The sequence below is a fragment of the Oncorhynchus mykiss genome, chromosome 6 (genome assembly GCF_013265735.2).
Source record: "Oncorhynchus mykiss isolate Arlee chromosome 6, USDA_OmykA_1.1, whole genome shotgun sequence".
Classification (NCBI taxonomy): domain Eukaryota; kingdom Metazoa; phylum Chordata; class Actinopteri; order Salmoniformes; family Salmonidae; genus Oncorhynchus; species Oncorhynchus mykiss.
Genome location: NC_048570.1, coordinates 18,980,279 through 19,000,916, shown reverse-complemented (window position 1 = coordinate 19,000,916; position 20,638 = coordinate 18,980,279). Strand labels below are relative to the sequence as shown.

Below are 20,638 nucleotides of genomic sequence, written 5' to 3'. Positions count from 1 at the left end.
GGTGAGATAATGACCACTGAGTTATTCAGTGAACGTACAGTATATTTATGGGTAGTGACGTGCAGAATGGTCATTCTTTTTCTAGAAGAGCAGTGAGCAAGACGATATGGAGATTTTTTTGTGAAGCTCCTGTCATCCTGTTCAACTCTGAGTGGTTGTTGTGGACCCTGTACCACCCCCCATTGAAAGTGAAATATTATTTGAAAGCCACAGTCCTTGTCTTTTTGGAAATCTTGATCCCAGCACCCCTCCATAAAAGCCATAAATCATGCGCTATGGTGATTTTCATCAAATTCACAAAGTGCAAACATTTAGTATGCATGGAAAGGGTACAAATGATGGTCATTGGGGCGGCAGGTAGCCTAGTGGTTAGAGCGCTGGGCCAGTAACCAAAAGGTTGCTAGATCGAATCCCCAAGCTGACAAAGGTATAAATCTGTCGTTCTTCCCCCGAACAAGGCAGTTAACCCACTATTCCTAGGCCATCATTGTAAATAAGAATTTGTTCTTAACTGACTTGAATAGTTAAAAAGGTTACATTAAAAAATAATAATAATTGTAAAGCAATGAAATTCCTTCTCCATCCACATTACCTCATATGCATCCTCCACACGTGCCATTTATCTAGCTCATTGTTTACAATAGGAAAATAAGTTTGAAGTTTCCTCACTTCTCTGGGTCTTATTTTTGAAAGCCCTAAGGTCATTTTATGATGTCAGCCTTGAAAATCCGTTCTGCCATTTCTTGGCATAATGACTCACCACCCAAACCAGACACAACTGGTTTCTAGCGGCAAAGAGAAATTGTCCTACTGCTATCTAGTGGACGTTGTATTCAGACTGTGGGTACCAGAGGTGGGACCAAGTCACAATTATTTGAGTCACAAGTAAATCTCAGGTCACAAGGTCCAAGATTCAAGTTGAGTCCCAAGTAGAACAGGTCAACTCTCGAGTCAAGTTCAAGTACTGCATTCCAAGGGACAGATCAACATTTACAGGTCTGGGGTGTGTGTGGGGGGCTGGTCCAACTCAAGGTGTCAGAAAAGAAAATGCACCTACCTCCCCAATTTTAAAAATATTTTCACATGACCCTGAACAACATCCCTCTCATTGAATTAACTCAAAATAATGTTTAAGACCACAAATAACAATAACTGCCACTTATTTTGTGGCACAGTCGATGCCACGCAGGGCTACAGGCCAGAAGGTTGAGGGTTCACCGACCACCACAGACGAGCTCACTCTCCATGCCTGTTATATTACTTAATGATCTGAGGTGGTTGCAGACAATGATCAGCTAGGGGAATCGGATTTCAACATATTGATTCCATATTTATAATTTTAGAAAATATACACAACACATTTTTCACCAACAGGTTTCTGTGCCAATGCAACACACAACCAATAAAAAGAACATGGACTTCGGGCACTTCATTATCATTATACCTTAGGCCTACCCATTATTGAAGGTTTGGTCTCTGAATATCTCTTCACTTTTTAAAGTTTTGCAACAGATGTCTCTTTCCATTCAAATTACTGCTGCACAGTTTGGACTGATTGATTTTTATTTGTCAGCAAAAAAAAACACATACAGTTAAGGTCGGAAGTTTAGCCAAATGCATTTAAACTCAGTTTTTCACAATTCCTGACATTTAATCTGAGTAAAGTAAAAATTCCCTGTCTTAGGTCAGTTAGCATCACCACTTTATTTTAAGAATGTGAAATGTCAGAATAATAGTAGAGAGAATTATTTATTTCAGCTTTTATTTCTTTCATCACATTCCCAGTGGGTCAGAGGTTTACATACACTCAATTAGTATTTGGTAGCATCGCCTTGAAATTGTTTAACTTGGGTCAAACGTTTCGGGTACCCTTCTACCCGCTTCCCAGAATAAGTTGGGTGAATTTTGGGCAGAGCTGGTGTAACTGAGTCAGGTTTGTAGGGCTCCTTGCTCGCACACGTTTTTTCAGTTCTGCCCACAGATTTGACAGGATTGAGGGCAGGGCTGTGTGATGGCCACTCCAATAGCCTGACTTTGTTGTCCTTAGGCCATTTTGCCACAACTTTGGAAGTATGCTTGTGATCATTGTCTATTTGGAAGACCCATTTGTGAGCAAGCTTTAACTTCCTGCCTGACTGATGTCTTGAGATGTTGCTTCAATATACCCACATAATATTCTTACCTCATGATGCCATCTATTTTGTGAAGTGCACCAGTCCCTCCTGCAGCAAAGCACCCCCACAACATGATGCTGCCAACCCCGTTCTTCACGGTTGTGATGGTGTTCTTCAGCTTGCAAGCCTCCCCCTTTTCCCTCCAACCATAACGATGGTCATTATGGCCATACAGTTCTATTTTTGTTTCATCAGACCAGAGGACATTTCTCCAAAAAGTATGATCTTTGTCCCCATGTGCAGTTGCAAACCGTAGTCTTGCTTTTTATGGCTGTTTTGGAGCAGTGCCTTCTTCTTTGCTGAGCGGCCTTTCAGGTTATGGCGATAAAGGACTCGTTTTACTGTGGATATAGATACTTTTGTACTTGCTTCCTCCAGCATCTTCACAAGGTCCTTTGCTGTTGTTCTGAGATTGATTTGCACTTTTCGCACCAAAGTACGTTAATCTCTAGGAGACAGAACGCGTCTCCTTCCTGAGCGGTATGACGGCTGCGTGGTCCCATGGTGTTTATACTTGCGTACTATTGTTTGTAGAGATGAACGTGGTACCTTCAGGTGTTTGGAAATTGCTCCCAAGGATGAACCAGACCTGTGGAGGTCTACAATTGTTTTTCTGAGGTCTTGGCTGATTTTTTTTTTTCCCCATGATGTCAAGCAAAGAGGCACTGAGTTTGAAGGTAGGCCTTGAAATACATCCACAGGTACAGCTCCATTTGACTCAATTGATGTCAATTAGCCAATCAGAAGCTTCCAAAGCCATGACATCCTTTTCTGGAATTTTCCAAGCTGTTTAATTAAAGGCACAGTCAACTTAGTGTATGTAAACTTCTGACCCACTGGAATTGTGATAAAGTGAATTTCAGTTAAATAATCTGTCTATAAACAATTGTGGCAAAATTACTTGTGTCATGCACAAAGTATATGTCCTAACTGACTTGCCAAAACTATAGTTTGTTAACAAGAAATTTGTGGAGTGGTTAAAAAACGAGTTTTAATGACTCCAACCTAAGTGTATGGAAACTTCTGACTTCAACTGTGTATTTATATATATATATAGGCCTAAGCTTCTCTTCCTTTATATAGACTATATATTATATAAATATATTAAAAAGCGTATGGAAACTTCCGACTTAAACTGTATGTATATACACCCATATTTATGTATATACACATACAGTATATATATATATATATATATATATATATATATATATATATATATATATATATATATACATACACACACACACACATTTAAAAAAAGGATATGTCCAAAATGAAGGACTCAACCCAAAACCAAAAGCCACATGGCCACCGGCTCTGCAAGCTTGCACACTAATTATCTCTCGATTCTTCCACCCGTGGGGTTAATAAGGCTTAGCATAGCACATGCCCTTGACCCTGTAAGTGCTGCCACCTGGGAATGGAGCGTGGAAGTGTATCCTGGGAGTGTGTTGCCTAACTGTGTGCTAACAATTAAACTACACTCATAACAACACTCACCTCTCTTGTTTTCTCCACAGCAGTGGATATAATATACGCAATGACCAGCCACTCCTGAGTGCTGGGCCGGTCCTCCATCTTTACCAGAACAGTGTAGGAGAACAGCATGAGAAAGGCCAGGTAGGACATCTAGACCACACACAGTCAAACAGCATCAGACACATGGACAAGAGTGAGAACAATGAAGAAGGGATCTACAGTGCCTTGCGAAAGTATTCGGCCCCTTGAACTTTGCGACCTTTTGCCACATTTCAGGCTTCAAACATAAAGATATAAAACTGTATTTTTCTGTGAAGAATCAACAACAAGTGGGACACAATCATGAAGTGGAACGACATTTATTGGATATTTCAAACTTTTTTAACAAATCAAAAACTGAAAAATTGGGCGTGCAAAATTATTCAGCCCCCTTAAGTTAATACTTTGTAGTGCCACCTTTTGCTGCGATTACAGCTGTAAGTCGCTTGGGGTATGTCTCTATCAGTTTTGCACATCGAGAGACTGACATTTTTTCCCATTCCTCCTTGCAAAACAGCTCGAGCTCAGTGAGGTTGGATGGAGAGCATTTGTGAACAGCAGTTTTCAGTTCTTTCCACAAATTCTCAATTGGATTCAGGTCTGGACTTTGACTTGGCCATTCTAACACCTGGATATGTTTATTTTTGAACCATTCCATTGTAGATTTTGCATCATTGTCTTGTTGGAAGACAAATCTCCGTCCCAGTCTCAGGTCTTTTGCAGACTCCATCAGGTTTTCTTCCAGAATGGTCCTGTATTTGGCTCCATCCATCTTCCCATCAATTTTAACCATCTTCCCTGTCCCTGCTGAAGAAAAGCAGGCCCAAACCATGATGCTGCCACCACCATGTTTGACAGTGGGGATGGTGTGTTCAGTGTGATGAGCTGTGTTGCTTTTACGCCAAACATAACGTTTTGCATTGTTGCCAAAAAGTTCAATTTTGGTTTCATCTGACCAGAGCACCTTCTTCCACATGTTTGGTGTGTCTCCCAGGTGGCTTGTGGCAAACTTTAAACAACACTTTTCATGGATATCTTTAAGAAATGGCTTTCTTCTTGCCACTCTTCCATAAAGGCCAGATTTGTGCAATATACGACTGATTGTTGTCCTATGGACAGAGTCTCCCACCTCAGCTGTAGATCTCTGCAATTCATCCAGAGTGATCATGGGCCTCTTGGCTGCATCTCTGATCAGTCTTCTCCTTGTATGAGCTGAAAGTTTAGAGGGACGGCCAGGTCTTGGTAGATTTGCAGTGGTCTGATACTCCTTCCATTTCAATATTATCGCTTGCACAGTGCTCCTTGGGATGTTTAAAGCTTGGGAAATCTTTTTGTATCCAAATCCGGCTTTAAACTTCTTCACAACAGTATCTCGGACCTGCCAGGTGTGTTCCTTGTTCTTCATGATGCTCTCTGCGCTTTTAACGGACCTCTGAGACTATCACAGTGCAGGTGCATTTATACGGAGACTTGATTACACACAGGTGGATTGTATTTATCATCATTAGTCATTTAGGTCAACATTGGATCATTCAGAGATCCTCACTGAACTTCTGGAGAGAGTTTGCTGCACTGAAAGTAAAGGGGCTGAATAATTTTGCACGCCCAATTTTTCAGTTTTTGATTTGTTAAATAAGTTTGAAATATCCAATAAATGTCGTTCCACTTCAGGATTGTGTCCCACTTGTTGTTGATTCTTCACAAAAAAATACAGTTTTATATCTTTATGTTTGAAGCCTGAAATGTGGCAAAAGGTCGCAAAGTTCAAGGGGGCCGAATACTTTCGCAAGGCACTGTAAGTCTAATCCCAGTCAATCGTTTCAGACTGAGAAATATTTTCAACAAAAGAAGGTCCCTCTTTATATAATATGCATGTCCTGAGGCTTAGAAGAGTATTATGAGTGCATGCTGCTAGCTCACCGTGTGGAACCAGAACTTGACGACAGGAGCGGTGTAGAAATCGTACAGCCTCGTGGTCCAGAAGAAACACTGGGTGGTAACAGGTGTGATTGTGTCAGCTTCGGGGGCTGAGCAACTCTCCCACCACGCTGATCCCTTCTCCGCATCCTGGCCATCCTTCAGAGAGCCAAGACATCAGGGTCATGTTCATTAGAGCACCCAACAGAAAAAGTTTTGCAACGGAAATCAAAAATGAGCAAAGTCCCTCCCTGTTTCAGTCCATTTTCTACTATTTTGTTCCTAATAAATACGACCCTGGTATCAACATTAGCATCAAACTGAGATTAGAACAACCATGACAGACAGGAACAGGAAGGACTGACATTCTGGGAGACTGGTGTATGGTGTACATTTTGGAACCTTAACTACCGTATGCCCCCCCTCCTGGGCTGCCTCTGGTCTTCCCGTGTCCCAACCAAACTGCAAAGCCTCCTGGGACTGGGGGACATGGGACATCTCTGCCTGGCTCTTAAACTCCAATAGCAGGATGGCAGGGGGCATGAGGATGCTCAGGATGATCTAACACACACCCAGGGAATAAGATTCAGACACATAAACACAAGTCTAATCTGATGGGTAACTGCTGGAACAGCATAACATCGGCTGACATTAATAGACTAAAAATTCACTTCAACTACTGGTTATTCATGCTGTCAATCAATCTTAGCATGGAAAAACACTCAGGTGCACTGGCTCTGCTTTTCAGAACCTTTAAACACTCAAACTGGTGGGACTTGGGCCCGATACAGCCCATGTTTTAATGCGATCCGCGGTTGTCTTAGTAAGTTGTCTTAGTAAGTCGCCTTAGTAAGTTGTCTTAGTAGTAAGTAGCCTTAGTAAGTTGTCTTAGTAGTAAGTCACCTTAGTAAGTCATCTTGGTAAGTCGCCTTAGTAAGTTATCTTAGTAGTAAGATGCCTTAGTAAGTCACCTTAGTAAGTTGTCTTAGTAAGTTATCTTAGTAGTAAGTCGTCTTAGTAAGTCACCTTAGTAAGTCGTCTTGGTAAGTCGTCTTAGTAAGTCGTCTTAGAAGTAAGTCGTCTTAGTAAGTCGCCTTAGTAAGTCGTCTTAGAAGTAAGTTGTCTTAGAGGTAAGTTATCTTAGAAGTAAGTGGTCTTAGAAGTAAGTGGCCTTAGAAGTAAGTGGCCTTAGAAGTAAATGGCCTTAGAAGTAAGTGGCCTTAGAAGTAAGTCGCCTTAGTAAGTCGTCTTAGAAGTAAGTTGTCTTAGAGGTAAGTTGTCTTAGAAGTAAGTGGCCTTAGAAGTAAGTGGCCTTAGAAGTAAGTGGCCTTAGAAGTAAGTCGTCTTAGTAAGTCGTCTTAGAAGTAAGTCGCCTTAGAAGTAAGTTGTCTTAGAGGTAAGTTGTCTTAGAAATAAGTTGTCTTAGTAGTAAGATGCCTTAGTAAGTCACCTTAGTAAGTTGTCTTAGTAAGTTGTCTTAGTAGTAAGATGCCTTAGTAAGTCGTCTTAGTAAGTCGTCTTGGTAAGTTGTCTTGGTAAGCCGTCTTAGTAAGTCATCTTAGTAAGTCATCTTAGAAGTAAGTCGTCTTAGAAGTAAGTCGTCTTAGAGGTAAGTTGTCTTAGAAGTAAGTCGCCTTAGTAAGTCGTCTTAGTAAGTTATCTTAGAAGTAAGTCGCCTTGGTAAGTTGTCTTGGTAAGTTGTCTTATAAGTAAGTTGTCTTATAAGTAAGTGGCCTTAGTAAGTGGCCTTAGTAAGTCGTCTTAGTAAGTCATCTTAGAAGTAAGTTGTCTTAAAAGTAAGTTGTCTTTGAAGTAAGTTGTCTTTGAAGTAAGTTGTCTTTGAAGTAAGTTGTCTTTGAAGTAAGTTGTCTTAGTAAGTCGCCTTAGTAAGTTGTCTTAGAAAGTTGTCTTTGAAGTAAGTTGTCTTTGAAGTAAGTTGTCTTTGAAGTAAGTTGTCTTTGAAGTAAGTTGTCTTTGAAGTAAGTTGTCTTTGAAGTAAGTTGTCTTTGAAGTAAGTTGTCTTTGAAGTAAGTTGTCTTTGAAGTAAGTTGTCTTTGAAGTAAGTTGTCTTAGTAAGTCGTCTTAGAAAGTCGTCTTGGTATCTTATCTTAGAAGTAAGTCGTCTTGGTATCTTATCTTAGAAGTAAGTCGTCTTGGTATCTTATCTTAGAAGTAAGTCGTCTTAGAAGTAAGTTGTCTTAGTAAGTTGCCTTAGTACGTTGTCTTGGTAAGTTGTCTTAGAAGTAAGTTGTCTTAGAAGTAAGTCGTCTTAGAAGTAAGTCGTCTTAGTAAGTTGCCTTAGTACGTTGTCTTGGTAAGTTGTCTTAGAAGTAAGTTGTCTTAGTAAGTGCGGCACACAGATTTTGACGGAAAGGCAATACAGGGTTGCTCTCCGGATCTCTGTGAAGACAATTTTCCCCCTGAGGCAAAAGGACTTTGAGAGCCTGACCTTAAACCAGGAGTTCTTCCTCATGTTGAGGCGGCCGGTCCACAGGTCGGTGAGCAGCATCTGGGTGCAGGAGTGGGAGACGAAGGGGCGGAGCCGGGAGGACACAGCCATCTGCAGACAGGTGAAGTGGCTCCAGGCCTCCATCTCCGAAGTCAGCAGTTTCATGGCCATGCGCTCGTTCTGTCTGAAGGCACGGTCCAGCACGTCCACCGCCAGCTGACCAAAGTCCCTACAGCCATCCATGCCACAACACACCAACATTAAGAAACACCGACCGGAAAACATACACTCAAAAACATAGTAATATACACACACAACCACAAAAGTTCACTCTGCTGAAACAACATACACAAAATCCCAGAGGCACACAGAGAGTTTGGGACTATAAGGTTCGATCTGCATTTAAAAAAAATATATATATATGTATTGACATAGCCTTGTTCTGTTCAATGTTCTCTACCTATACAGTAATCTAAATACTCCAATTCATGCTGTTAAGCTCAAAAATATACAAGATAAAAAATCCCTTCCACCATTCAAATCAATGAGTCTTCAGAACATTAAAGCCAATTATCTCAGAATCTTTTTGTAGATACAAGATTATAGTCCCAAACTCTCGACACTACTACTACACAACACGTTTGATGTTTACGAGGAAACACTGACATAGAGTAGGTTTTGAGCTGCTCCCCTGTGGTGTCATCCATGTTACTCTGCCGAAACTCGTAGGCCATGGCACGGTACAGTTTACAGGCCACTGTAGCCCGGGCCATGGCCTCCTCCCCGTGCTGCCACAGGAACAGCGCCATCTGCTGCCGCCTCTGCAGCACAGCCCACACAAACAGGTCATTGAAGTTGTAAACAAACAGTGGAGAGTCACCCAGCTCGGAGCTCTGCTGCTGGGCCACCTTCAGGTCCCTGAGCACCATGGATCTTTCCTGTAGAGATAGAGGAGAGAGAGGAGGGAGGGGAGAGGCAGCCAGCCAATTAGAACACTAATGTACAAGGGGAATTTGTAGCCACACAATATACAGTACTAGCTATCAAAAGCCTGTGTGTTTGTGTTTCAGTGTGTAAGTGGAGACAAGTGTCTTTAAAAGACCTCTCATTTGTAAGACATGTTAGTTCTGTCACAGAGTTGTTTTGGCTGGTCCCATATCTTTCACAGACCTTGCGTTTATAGGGCTGAGCAGTGCGGAAGAAGGGTGGCCTTGAAGGACTACTGTTTGGGCTTTGGTGCGGGCGCAGGGTGCAGTCTGCCCTCCTCTTTTTGTTAAGGGGTCCTGAACTATCCCGTCCAGTCTCCTGGAAATGATGGTCACTTAAATCAGTGCAGAGTACACAAAGGCGTATTTAACAAGGTAAAATGTCTAAACAAAAACAAGACAACAACAACAACTCAAAAGAGAAAAACTGCTATATTAATGGTAACAGAAATGCTTGAGGGCCCAAAGGTGATCTCTTGCTCTGACTGTATACAGAAATCTAACATGGGCTGCGTTTTAGACAACTTTGCAGTCGTGGTCCAGGTATCATCCAATGGCTGCGTGCCATGTCATTGACTATGTAGTCAGGCTTCATATTGCTATATCATATGATGTGGTCAGCTGATAGGCCTACAATATGTTAAACACCTACCCAGGCGCTGTGAGATTTAGCAGGCAAATGAAAAATAGTCATCCTGAAACGTGACCATGGTCTCTTACCTTGCAATGGGCATATAGGAGGTTATAGTGTGCCCGGAAGTGTTTCCGTGTGTATGTGCTCCGATAGGCTCCTCCTATCAGATACTCGATTACCTGCCCCACATCTATGAGGGAGACTCTGTATCCTTTAGGTATATGGGTCTACACAAAAACACACACACACCTGAGTAATTGAAACTCAATATGTCCACACGCAAAATAGTGTAGACATAACCCACACAAAATGTAGTTTCACAATATTCACCTGTTTCACATCTTCCACGAGAAGATGGAGAAAATTGTCTGTTGGTCCCTGCTGCTATAAAAAATAATGGCATGTCATGTCTTCATTATCCACAATCAGAAACCATCAAACACAAACCAGACTTCAGTGGCTAGTTATCTGGATTACAATGCAACATTTGTTCCTATGGAATGAAGTGGTAGACCAGATGAAAAGTTATCCTTTCAACTTTTAGAAAACAAACTTCCACAATTGGATATGATAATATATGTTGTTAAATAATTTACAACGTTATTAATTATTGAATATTGTTTATAACTCGAACAACCATCCACAGCTGGACTCGTGACAAAGAGCTCTGTGATCTACAAAACATCTTCAAACTGTGGGAAAACCAAACAACCAACGAAAGACTTACACTGTATTACTGTGATTGCAATTACCACAATTGCCACTGCTATGGCAATTTTGGTATATGAGTTAGCTAATGGCCATTGTACTGTCAATAGTGTAATGAAACAGGCGGGGAGCAGGTCTCGAACCCTCGAAATCGGCAGAGTCGATTTCCGCGCTTATAAACCCAGGGTCGTTACAATAGGAAAACACAGAATTGCTTCGTGTACAGCATACAATAGGTTGTAACTCATAAATACAGAGCTGAAAAGAACAAGAGAGAGAAAGTGATCAAGTCATTACCGTGTTATAGAGTTCTTCCAGGCGTGACACGGTCAGAAAGCGGTTCATGGTCATACCGTTGTCGATCAGCAGTTTGACAAAGCCGACCCGGTCCATAACCAGAGCATCCAGCATGGCCTGCTCCAACGAGCCTACCTAGACAGACAACCACCACAAGCCCACCATAAAGCCTGACTGCCATACCATCAAACACAAACATATTTTTTTAAATGCACAGCAATTTCAGTTTACTTCCCCCCACCAAAAAATATATAATATTTTTTTTTTAAACAAGGACTACACAAACGGAGCGTAGTTTGCTTAGAGTTCTATGTAGTTCTACATACCTTTGGAACCTAACGTATACGACGCTCAATCGCTACGTTTTTGTAGTGTGTAGCAGGCTTAAGCAAGCCTTGCCTGCCCCCTGGGTCTGTCTTACATTTGAGTCATTTAGCAGACGCTCCAGAGAGACTTACAGTTAATGCATTCATCTGACGGTGGCTAGCAATGCCAACCACATCTCAAGTTAAATAAAGGTTAAATAAAAATGTCCTAGTACATTTTCCTCAATAAAGCAGCTATCAGCAAAGTCAGTGCTAGCAGGAAACGGCATTTTTGAAAAGGTAAGTACAACGGTAGGGTGTGAGTTGTTTTGGGTTTTTACCTGCCAGTGCTGGCCATACACAAGGATGTGTTTTTTAGCTATGTCTGCTCGGTCCCATGCCAGAGCTGTACTGAGCTGTTCCCCAGGAGACGCCTTGGTGCCTGTCAATCGTCACAGCATCTGTGGGTCCAATCTTAACCAGACATCAGCCCTGCATAACTTTTGTAGATCATGCATAGATCTATAGGTAATTTGTGTGAAAACTCTGATTTCAAGTTAGGATTCAGCCCAGAGAACACATAGAACAGACAAGACAGGACTGGGTCATTCCAGTGACTGACACAGGCATAAAGGCCAGGAGGAGCGGTACCTTTCAGTGTGGCCGTCAAAATGGCACAGTCTGCCTCCTGTTGATCCTCAGATTCCGAGTCGAAGATTGTGATCTGTGTTTTATAAAGATAGAAATGGGTGAGGATGGGATGGTTTTCCCAGGTTAAAGCCGATTAAAAATCATTCTCAAATGAGAATCTCAATTGAGAGTCAATGCCCGGGAACCCGGTCCACAGTCACGTTACTCACAGACTGTCTGTAGTCCATACACTCCATCAGAAGGTTGTAGAGCTGGCTGGCGTCTGCTCTCTCCAGACCAAACATGCCCCCTATCCTCAGCAGGAAGTCCTCCTGGATGTCTGTGTCCAGCTGTCTGTAAACAGTACCAACACAGTAAACATATACTGGTACACCAGTAAAGTAAGACATAGGCTAACAACCTGGGTCCTTTTGGCTCAACCACATGCTAAGATCTGAGCTCTGGTTAGCAAGCTGCCTCATACACCAGCCTCCACTCTCATTTCTCAATTGGCATGTTTTGGCCCCAAAATACTGTGTTATGCCTCTGGACACCTACAGTATACCTTAGCCCATTTTTCTGACCAGGGAAAACTCTGAGCCTCCCACTGGGTGAGGGCTCAGCAAACTTGATTTAAAACAGCAACATTTTCTCTACGCCCCATGGCAAAATGTGCAGAATTGCAGGAAATTAACTTTAAAACGAAAAATATATACAGTTGAAGTCGGGAGTTTACATACACGTTAGCGAAATACATTTTAACTCAGTTTTTCACCATTCCTGACATTTAATCCTAGTAAAAATTCCCTGTCTTAGGTCAGTTAGGATTACCACTTTATTTTAAGAATGTGAAATGTCAGAATAACAGAGAGAATGATTTATTTCATATTTTATTTATTTCATCACATTCCCGGTTAGAAGTTTACATACACTCAATTAGTATTTGGTAGCATTGCCTTTACATTGTTTAACTTGGGTCCAACGTATCAGGTAGCCTTCCACAAGCTTCCCACAATAAGTTGGGTGAATTTTGGCTCATTCCTTCTGACTGAGCTGGTGTAACTGAGTCAGGTTTGTAGGCCTTCTTGCTCGCACACGCTTTTGCAGTTCTGCCCACAAATATCTATAGGATAGAGGTCAGGTCTTTGTGATGGTCACTCCAATAACTTGACTTTGTTGTCCTTAAGCCATTTTGCCACAACATTGGAAGTATGCTTAGGGTCATTGTCCATTTGGAAGACCCATTCGTGACCAAGCTTTAACTTCCTGGCTGATGTCTTGAGATGTTGCTTCAATATATCCACATAATTTTCCTCCCGCATGATGCCAGCTATTTTGTGAAGTGCACCAGTCCCTCCTGCAGCAAAGCACCCCCACAACATGATGCTGCCACCCCCGTGCTTCACAGTTGGGATGGTGTTCTTCGGCTTGCAAGCCTCCCTCTTTCTCCACCAAACATAATGATGGTCATTATGGCCAAACAGTTATATTTTGTTTCATCAGACCAGAGGACATTTCTCCAAAAAGTACGATCTTTGTCCCCATATGCAGTTGCAAACCGTAGTCTGGCTTTTTTATGTCGGTTTTGGAGCAGTGGCTTCTTCCTTGCTGAGCGGCCTTTTAGGTTATGCCGATATAGGACTTGTTTTACTGTGGATATACAGTGGGGCAAAAAAGTATTTAGTCAGCCACCAATTGTGCAAGTTCTCCCACTTAAAAATATGAGAGAGGCCTGTAATTTTCATCATAGGTACACTTCAACTATGACAGACAAAATCAGAAAAAAAATCCAGAAAATCACATTGTAGGATTTTTTATTTATTTATTTGCAAATGATGGTGGAAAATAAGTATTTGGTCACCTACAAAAGTTTATCTCAATACTTTGTTATATACCCTTTGTTGGCAATGACAGAGGTCAAATGTTTTCTGTAAGTCTTCACAAGGTTTTCACACACTGTTGCTGGTATTTTGGCCCATTCCTCCATGCAGATCTCCTCTAGAGCAGTGATGTTTTGGGGCTGTTGCTGGGCAACACGGACTTTCAACTCCCTCCAAAGATTTTCTATGGCGTTGAGATCTGGAGACTGGCTAAGCAACTCCAGGACCTTGAAATGCTTCTTACGAAGCCACTCCTTCACTGCCCGGGCGGTGTGTTTGGGATCATTGTCATGCTGAAAGACCCAGCCACGTTTCATCTTAAATGCCCTTGGTGATGGAAGGAGGTTTTCACTCAAAATCTCACGATACATGGCCCCATTCATTCTTTCCTTTACACGGATCAGTCGTCCTGGTCCCTTTGCAGAAAAACAGCCCCAAAGCATGATGTTTCCACCCCCATGCTTCACAGTAGGTATGGTGTTCTTTGGATGCAACTCAGCATTCTTTGTCCTCCAAACACGACGAGTTGAGTTTTTACCAAAAAGTTCTATTTTGGTTTCATCTGACCATATGACATTCTCCCAATCTTCTTCTGGATCATCCAAATGCTCTCTAGCAAACTTCAGACGGGCCTGGACATGTACTGGCTTAAGCAGGGGGACACGTCTGGCACTGCAGGATTTGAGTCCCTGGCGGCGTAGTGTGTTACTGATGGTAGGCTTTGTTATTTTGGTCCCAGCTCTCTGCAGGTCATTCACTAGGTCCCCCCGTGTGGTTCTGGGATTTTTGCTCACCGTTCTTGTGATCCTTTTGACCCCACGGGGTGAGATCTTGCGTGGAGCCCCAGATCGAGGGAGATGATCAGTGGTCTTGTATGTCTTCCATTTCCTAATCATTGCTCCCACAGTTAATTTCTTCAAACCAAGCTGCTTACCTAATGCAGATTCAGTCTTCCCAGCCTGGTGCAGGTCTACAATTTTGTTTCTGGTGTCCTTTGACAGCTCTTTGGTCTTGGCCATAGTGGAGTTTGGAGTGTGAGTGTTTGAGGTTGTGGACAGGTGTCTTTTATACTGATAACAAGTTCAAACAGGTGCCATTAATACAGGTAATGAGTGGAGGACAGGTGAGCCTCTTAAAGAAGAAGTTACAGGTCTGTGAGAGCCAGATATCTTGCTTGTTTGTAGGTGACCAAATACTTATTTTCCACCATAATTTGCAAATAAATTCATAAAAAATCATACAATGTGATTTTCTGGATTTTTTTTCTCGTGTTGTCTGTCATAGTTGAAGTGTACCTATGATGAAAATTACAGGCTTCTCTCATATTTTTATGTGGGAGTACTTGCACAATTGGTGGCTGACCAAATACTTTTTGACCCCACTGTAGATACTTTAGTACCTGTTTCCTTCAGCATCTTCACAAGGTCCTTTGCTGTTGTTCTGGGATTGATTTGCACTTTTGCTTGATTTGCACCTCCAATTGACTCAAATTATGTCAATTAGCCAATCAGAAGCTTCTAAAGCCATGACATAATTTACTGGAAATTTCCAAGCTGTTTAAAGGCACAGTCAACTTAGTGTACGTAAACGTCTGACCCACTGAAATTGTGATACAGTGAATTAAATTATAAGTGAAATAATCTGTCTGTAAACAATTGTTGGAAAAATTACTTGTGTCATGCACAAAGGAGATGTCCTCACCAATTTGCCAAAACTATATTTTGTTCACAAAAGAATTTGCGGAGTGGTTGAAAAACGAGTTTTAATGACTCCAACCAAAGTGTATGTAAACTCCTGACTTCAAGTGTATATACACTCGCTATCACGAGGGGGGCCGCTAAAATGTTTTGCTCGGGGGGGGGGGGGGGTATGGATGTGGGTACAAAGACCCAGAAGCCACTGCGGCCCCTCTTGATGAGTTACGTTTTTTTGTGGCCCCCACCTCCATAAAAGTTGCCGATCCCTGCTCCACCGGACACAAACACCAAAGTCTTAAAGGCGTGAAAGCCATTATATGCATGACTACAGCAGCACTCCACACCTGTCAATAGCAGTCTGTTTGTGTAAGAATGCCAGCAGGTCAGCTGCCCGACCTGATCCCTCGAAGACAAACACAGGCACGGGGGGCACACTGCTCAAGTACTCCAGCACCATGGACACAATGTCAGGGCCGCCCTCCACCACCACACACACCACTGGCACACCCTGGTTAAACCCTACCAGAAAGGGAAACATCACACACAGACATATTGTTACACACGTGTATTACAATACTCTCTATCACACACACACTGCAATGCAATCTCTCTCTCTCTTTCTCACACCCCTTCACATACACACACTCTCTCTTTCACACACAGTCACACACACACTCACGAGGGTGGATCTTCTGCAGTTGAATGTGCCTCTCCAGCTTCCTCCTCAGTCCCAGCTGGCAGCCATGTTTTCCCAGAGTTCCATCGTCCACTAACAGGAAGTGGGAGTGCAGGCCGTTCAGACACACCCTCTTACTCAAGGGGTTTCCCAGAGGCTGGTAGGGCCTGAGCACCTGGGTCAGGTATCAGAACACAGGTCAGAGAGCAGGCCAGAGAGAAAGCAGAAGAGGATATGAGATAGGCCATGCGGGAAAGTGAGAGCACATGGCAGCTCAAGAAAGATAAAAGGTGACATTTTCATGGCGCAAATTAGTACAGTTTTGTGCAAAAAATCCTGCGAACCTTATTATAATGTGACAGCGTGATTTAATTAGAAACTTTCCTTAAAAGCAATGATATCTTTACAGAGAACAACACTCACATCTCTCCCTATAAGGTCACTGTGATTGTCAATTACACCCCAAGGCGTAACCCCTACAGCGTTCCTCTTCCTGAGGTCATGGGTGCCATATGTTTTCACAGCCTCCCCTACGTACCGGGACACACCTAGGAGGGGCAGATTCTCAGTCCACTAACAGTGCCTTTGGAAAGTATTCAGAACCCTTGACTTTTTCCACATTTTGTTACGTTACAGCCTTATTCTAAAATTGATTAAATAATTTTTTTCCCTCATCAATCTACATAAAATACCCCATAATCACAAAGCAAAAGAAGGTTTTTAGATTTTTTTGCTAATTTTTTGCTAATTTATAAAACATAAAAAACTTAAGTATTCAGATCCTTTACTCAGTACTTTGTTGAAGCACCTTTGGCAGTGATTGCAGCATTGATTATTGGGTATGACGCTACAAGCTTGAAACACATGTATTTGGGGAGTTCCTCCCATTCTTCTCTGCAGATCCTCTTAAGCTCTGTCAGGTTGGATGGGAAGCGTTACCGCTCAGGTATTTTCAGGTCTCTCCAGAGATGTTTGATCAGGTTCAAGTCCGGGCTCTGGCTGGGCCACTCAAGGACATTCAGAGACTTATCCCGAAGGCCCCCATCTGATGTCTTGGCTTAGGGTCATGGTCCTGTTGGAAGGTGAACCTTTGACGCTCGGTCTGAGGACCTGAGCACTCTAGAGCAGGTTTTCATCTAGGATCTCTCTGTACTTTTCTCCACAGCATGATGGTGGCTTCACGGTAGGGATGGTGCCAGGTTGTGTCCAGACGTGACGCTTGGCATTAAGGCCAAAGAGTTCAATTTTGGTTTCATCAGACCAGAGAATCTTGTTTCTCATGGTCTGAGAGTCTTTAGGTGCCTTTTGGCAAACTCCAAGCGAACTGTCATATGCCTTTTACTGGGGAGTGGCTTCTGTCTGGCCACTCTACCATAAAGGCCTGATTGGTGGAGTGCTGCAGAGAAGGTTGTCCTTATGGAAGTTTCTCCCATCTCCACAGAAGAGCTCTGTCAGAGTGACCATTGGGTTCTTGGTCACCTCTTTGACCAAGGCCCTTCTCCCCCGATTGCTCAGTTTGGCCAGGCGGCCAGGTCTAGGAAGAGTCTTGGTGGTTCCAAACTTCTTCCATTTAAGAATGATGGAGGACACTGTGTTCTTGGGGACCTTCAATGCTGCAGAAATGTTTTGGTACCCATCCCCAGACCTGTGCCTCGACACAATCCTGTCTCGGAATTCTACGGACAATTCCTTCGACCTGAAGGCTTGATTTTTGCTCTGACATGCACTGTCAACTGTGGGACTTTAAATGGACAGATGTGTGCCTTTCCAATCATGTCCAATCAATTGAATTTACCACAGGTGGACTCCAATCCAGTTGAAAACATCAAGGATGATCAATGGAAACAGGATGCACCTGACCTCAATTTCGAGTCTCATAGCAAAGCATCTGAACACTTACATAAATATATATATTTATATATTTTCTTATTTTAACAGAAATGTTTTCGCTTTGTCATTATGGGGTATTGTGTGTATTGTTTTTTTTTATTTAATCCATTTTAGAATAAGGCTGCAACATTACAAAATGTGGAACAAGGCAAGGCATCTGAATTAGAGGTCGACCGATTAATCGGAATGGCCGATTAATTAGGGCCAATTTCAAGTTTTCATAACAATCAAAAATCCTTTATTTATTTATATTTTATTTAACTAGGCAAGTCAGTTAAGAACACATTCTTATTTTCAATTTACCTTGTCAGGTCAGGGATTCAATCTTGCAACCTTACAGTTAACAAGTCCAATGCTCTAACCACCTGATTACATTGCACTCCACGAGGAGACTGCCTGTTACGCGAATGCAGTAAGAAGCCAAGGTAAGTTGCTAGCTAGCATTAAACTTATTTTATAAAAAACAATCAATCAATCATAATCACTAGTTAACTACACATGGTTGATGATATTACTAGTTTACCTAGCGTGTCCTGCGTTGCATATAATCGATGTGGTGCGTATTCGCGAAAAAGGACTGTCTTGCTCCAATGTGTACCTACCCATAAACATCAATGCCTTTCTTAAAATCAATACACAAGTATATATTTTTAAACCTGCATATTTAGTTAATATTGCCTGCTAACCTGGCTCGTTGGGAACTCTGTTAGGACTTTGTTTGATTTTATTGATGTATTATAGTAAGTTAAAATAAGTGTTCATTAAGTATTGTTGTAATTGTCATTATTACAAATAAATTTTTATTTTTATTTTAATTTGGCAGATTAATCGGTATCGGCTTTTTTTGGTCCTCCAATAATCGGTATCGGGGTTGAAAAATCATAATCAGTCAACCTCTAGTCTGAATACTTTCCAAAGCCACTGTATATACATACATACACATATAAACTGATCTACAACACATATAAACAAGTACATGTAATACACACCACACACACAGTATAATATATATATATATAAAATGAGCCCAAAATCACACACATATGCTGACATCCACACGTGCTTACTGTCTTAATTAAAAGAAATTGCAAATTCATCAGCATTATTTCACACACATACCTGTGTTGATGCCGTCTGTGAGTATCCAGGCTCCAGTGCTCTGGGCTGCTGTGATCAGGCCTTTGCTGAAGGCCTGTCTAACCTTGAGAGGGAGGGGGAAGTTCTCTGTCCCCCCATGAACCGTCAGCAGTAGTTTAGGCCGTTCCATCTGCCATTCACTCCGCATCAGCTGCAGCAGAGCCTCAGCCTTGGCATCGACCGCAACACGAACATACTGAACGGTCAACACATAAAGCATGGTCAGGTCAAACACATTAATATGAGATAACAGCTAGTCCTCGTTGGCATCCTATTTGGCATTACACTGCAGTTGGCATATTGGCATATTGACACACAAACACCACGTTTTTGTTACTCTGAGTCTCAGACGTCCAAACCCGTTCCTAACAAGCTTCTAAATGGTAAATACAAGTGGGAAACTCAGGTAGCATCATTGCACCCCTTGTTTCCCAGTTGGATATTTCTGAGTTCCGACTAGCACATGAATGCAGCAATAGCTACAAACCTTGGCATGGCAGTTACGTCCAGCACTGTCCTGGAAGTCAATGGTTCCGTAGGCATCGGTGGCACTGGTTTGTGTGTGGCACTCCACTGACCACTCCTCTTGTTGCCCTGTCCCAGGCCCAGGCCAGCTGGACATGGAAGGGCCAGTCTCCAGCAAGGTGTGCTCCCCTACCAGACGTCCACAGCAGCATCTGGGGGTTAGGGGTAGAGAGGCAAAACTCAAACCTTTCTGGTTGTTAAACATTGGCACAAAAATGCATTGTTGTTCCTATAAATGTTGTGATAATATACACTGAGTATACCAAACATTAAGAACACCTTCCTAATATTGAGTTACACCCTCTTCCTCAATTTGTCGGGGCATGGACTGTACAAGGTGTCGAAAGTATTCCACAAGGATGCTGACCCATGTGGTCTCCAATGCTTCCCACAGTTGTGTCAAGTTGGCTGGATGTCCTTTTGGTGGTGGACCATTGTTGATACACACGAGAAACTGTTGAGCGTGAAAAACCCAACAGCGTTTCAGTTCTTGACACAAACCGGTACGCTTGGCACCTACTACCATACCCAGTTCAATTAAAAATAATTCACCCTCTGAATGGCACACATACACAATCCATGTCTCGATTGTCTCAAAGCTTAAAATTATTTTGTTAACCTGTCCTCCCCTTGATCTACAATAATTAAAGTGGATTTAACAAGTGACATCAATAAGGGATCATAGCCTTCACCTGGATTCACCTGGTCAGTCTGTCGTACTCAGTGTATATGGAATTACTTTCTGTAAGTGTACTTTTACACTAAAATGGACAATCTCAATCTAAAAGCACGCACGCACGCACACACGCACACGCGCACGCGCACACGCGCACGCGCACACACACACACACACACACACACACACACACACACACACACACACACACACACACAGCAAAGTCATACCTTATTAGGTTTTGGCATACTTGACACATTGGAAAACATCTGCAACAAACAGGAAATGATACATCAGCAACATAACCGCTTCTACTAGAAAAGTGAGCATTACCAAAAGTTTGCATTTCTGCCTACCACTGTAAATATCATAATTCCAGCACTACTGTCCATTATCATATGAGATTTTGACACTGCTCAGCAAATACCAATTGCAGCTCACCTGTGTAGGTCTCGACATGCTGGGATGAATTTACCACATGCTCTCTTGCAGAAGGTATCTTCAATCCAAGATCTCCGTGACTGGAACACAACACA

The 20,638-nt window shown here is 42.3% G+C and overlaps 1 protein-coding gene across 4 annotated transcripts in view; it reads right to left on the bottom strand.

Annotated features, from left to right (window-relative positions):
- The window catches only part of LOC110525400 (transient receptor potential cation channel subfamily M member 6), a 47,153-nt gene that overhangs the window by 22,004 nt on the left and 4,511 nt on the right, over positions 1 to 20,638 (bottom strand). For 3 of the 4 annotated variants that reach the window (XM_021605469.2, XM_036979539.1, XM_036979541.1), the window contains exons 2-20: positions 20,544 to 20,623; positions 20,333 to 20,371; positions 19,389 to 19,578; positions 18,884 to 19,097; positions 16,298 to 16,422; positions 15,878 to 16,049; positions 15,543 to 15,717; positions 11,852 to 11,975; positions 11,643 to 11,715; positions 11,333 to 11,433; positions 10,687 to 10,821; positions 10,012 to 10,065; positions 9,768 to 9,908; positions 9,232 to 9,366; positions 8,728 to 8,999; positions 8,062 to 8,290; positions 6,024 to 6,173; positions 5,616 to 5,771; positions 3,678 to 3,806 (exon numbers count right to left, since the gene is read on the bottom strand). In XM_021605469.2, the coding sequence (XP_021461144.2) occupies positions 3,678 to 3,806; positions 5,616 to 5,771; positions 6,024 to 6,173; positions 8,062 to 8,290; positions 8,728 to 8,999; positions 9,232 to 9,366; positions 9,768 to 9,908; positions 10,012 to 10,065; positions 10,687 to 10,821; positions 11,333 to 11,433; positions 11,643 to 11,715; positions 11,852 to 11,975; positions 15,543 to 15,717; positions 15,878 to 16,049; positions 16,298 to 16,422; positions 18,884 to 19,097; positions 19,389 to 19,578; positions 20,333 to 20,371; positions 20,544 to 20,623 (2,694 nt within the window). The remainder of the gene's footprint in view (positions 1 to 3,677; positions 3,807 to 5,615; positions 5,772 to 6,023; positions 6,174 to 8,061; positions 8,291 to 8,727; positions 9,000 to 9,231; positions 9,367 to 9,767; positions 9,909 to 10,011; positions 10,066 to 10,686; positions 10,822 to 11,332; positions 11,434 to 11,642; positions 11,716 to 11,851; positions 11,976 to 15,542; positions 15,718 to 15,877; positions 16,050 to 16,297; positions 16,423 to 18,883; positions 19,098 to 19,388; positions 19,579 to 20,332; positions 20,372 to 20,543; positions 20,624 to 20,638) is intronic. The other variant, XM_036979540.1, reaches the window with a different exon arrangement.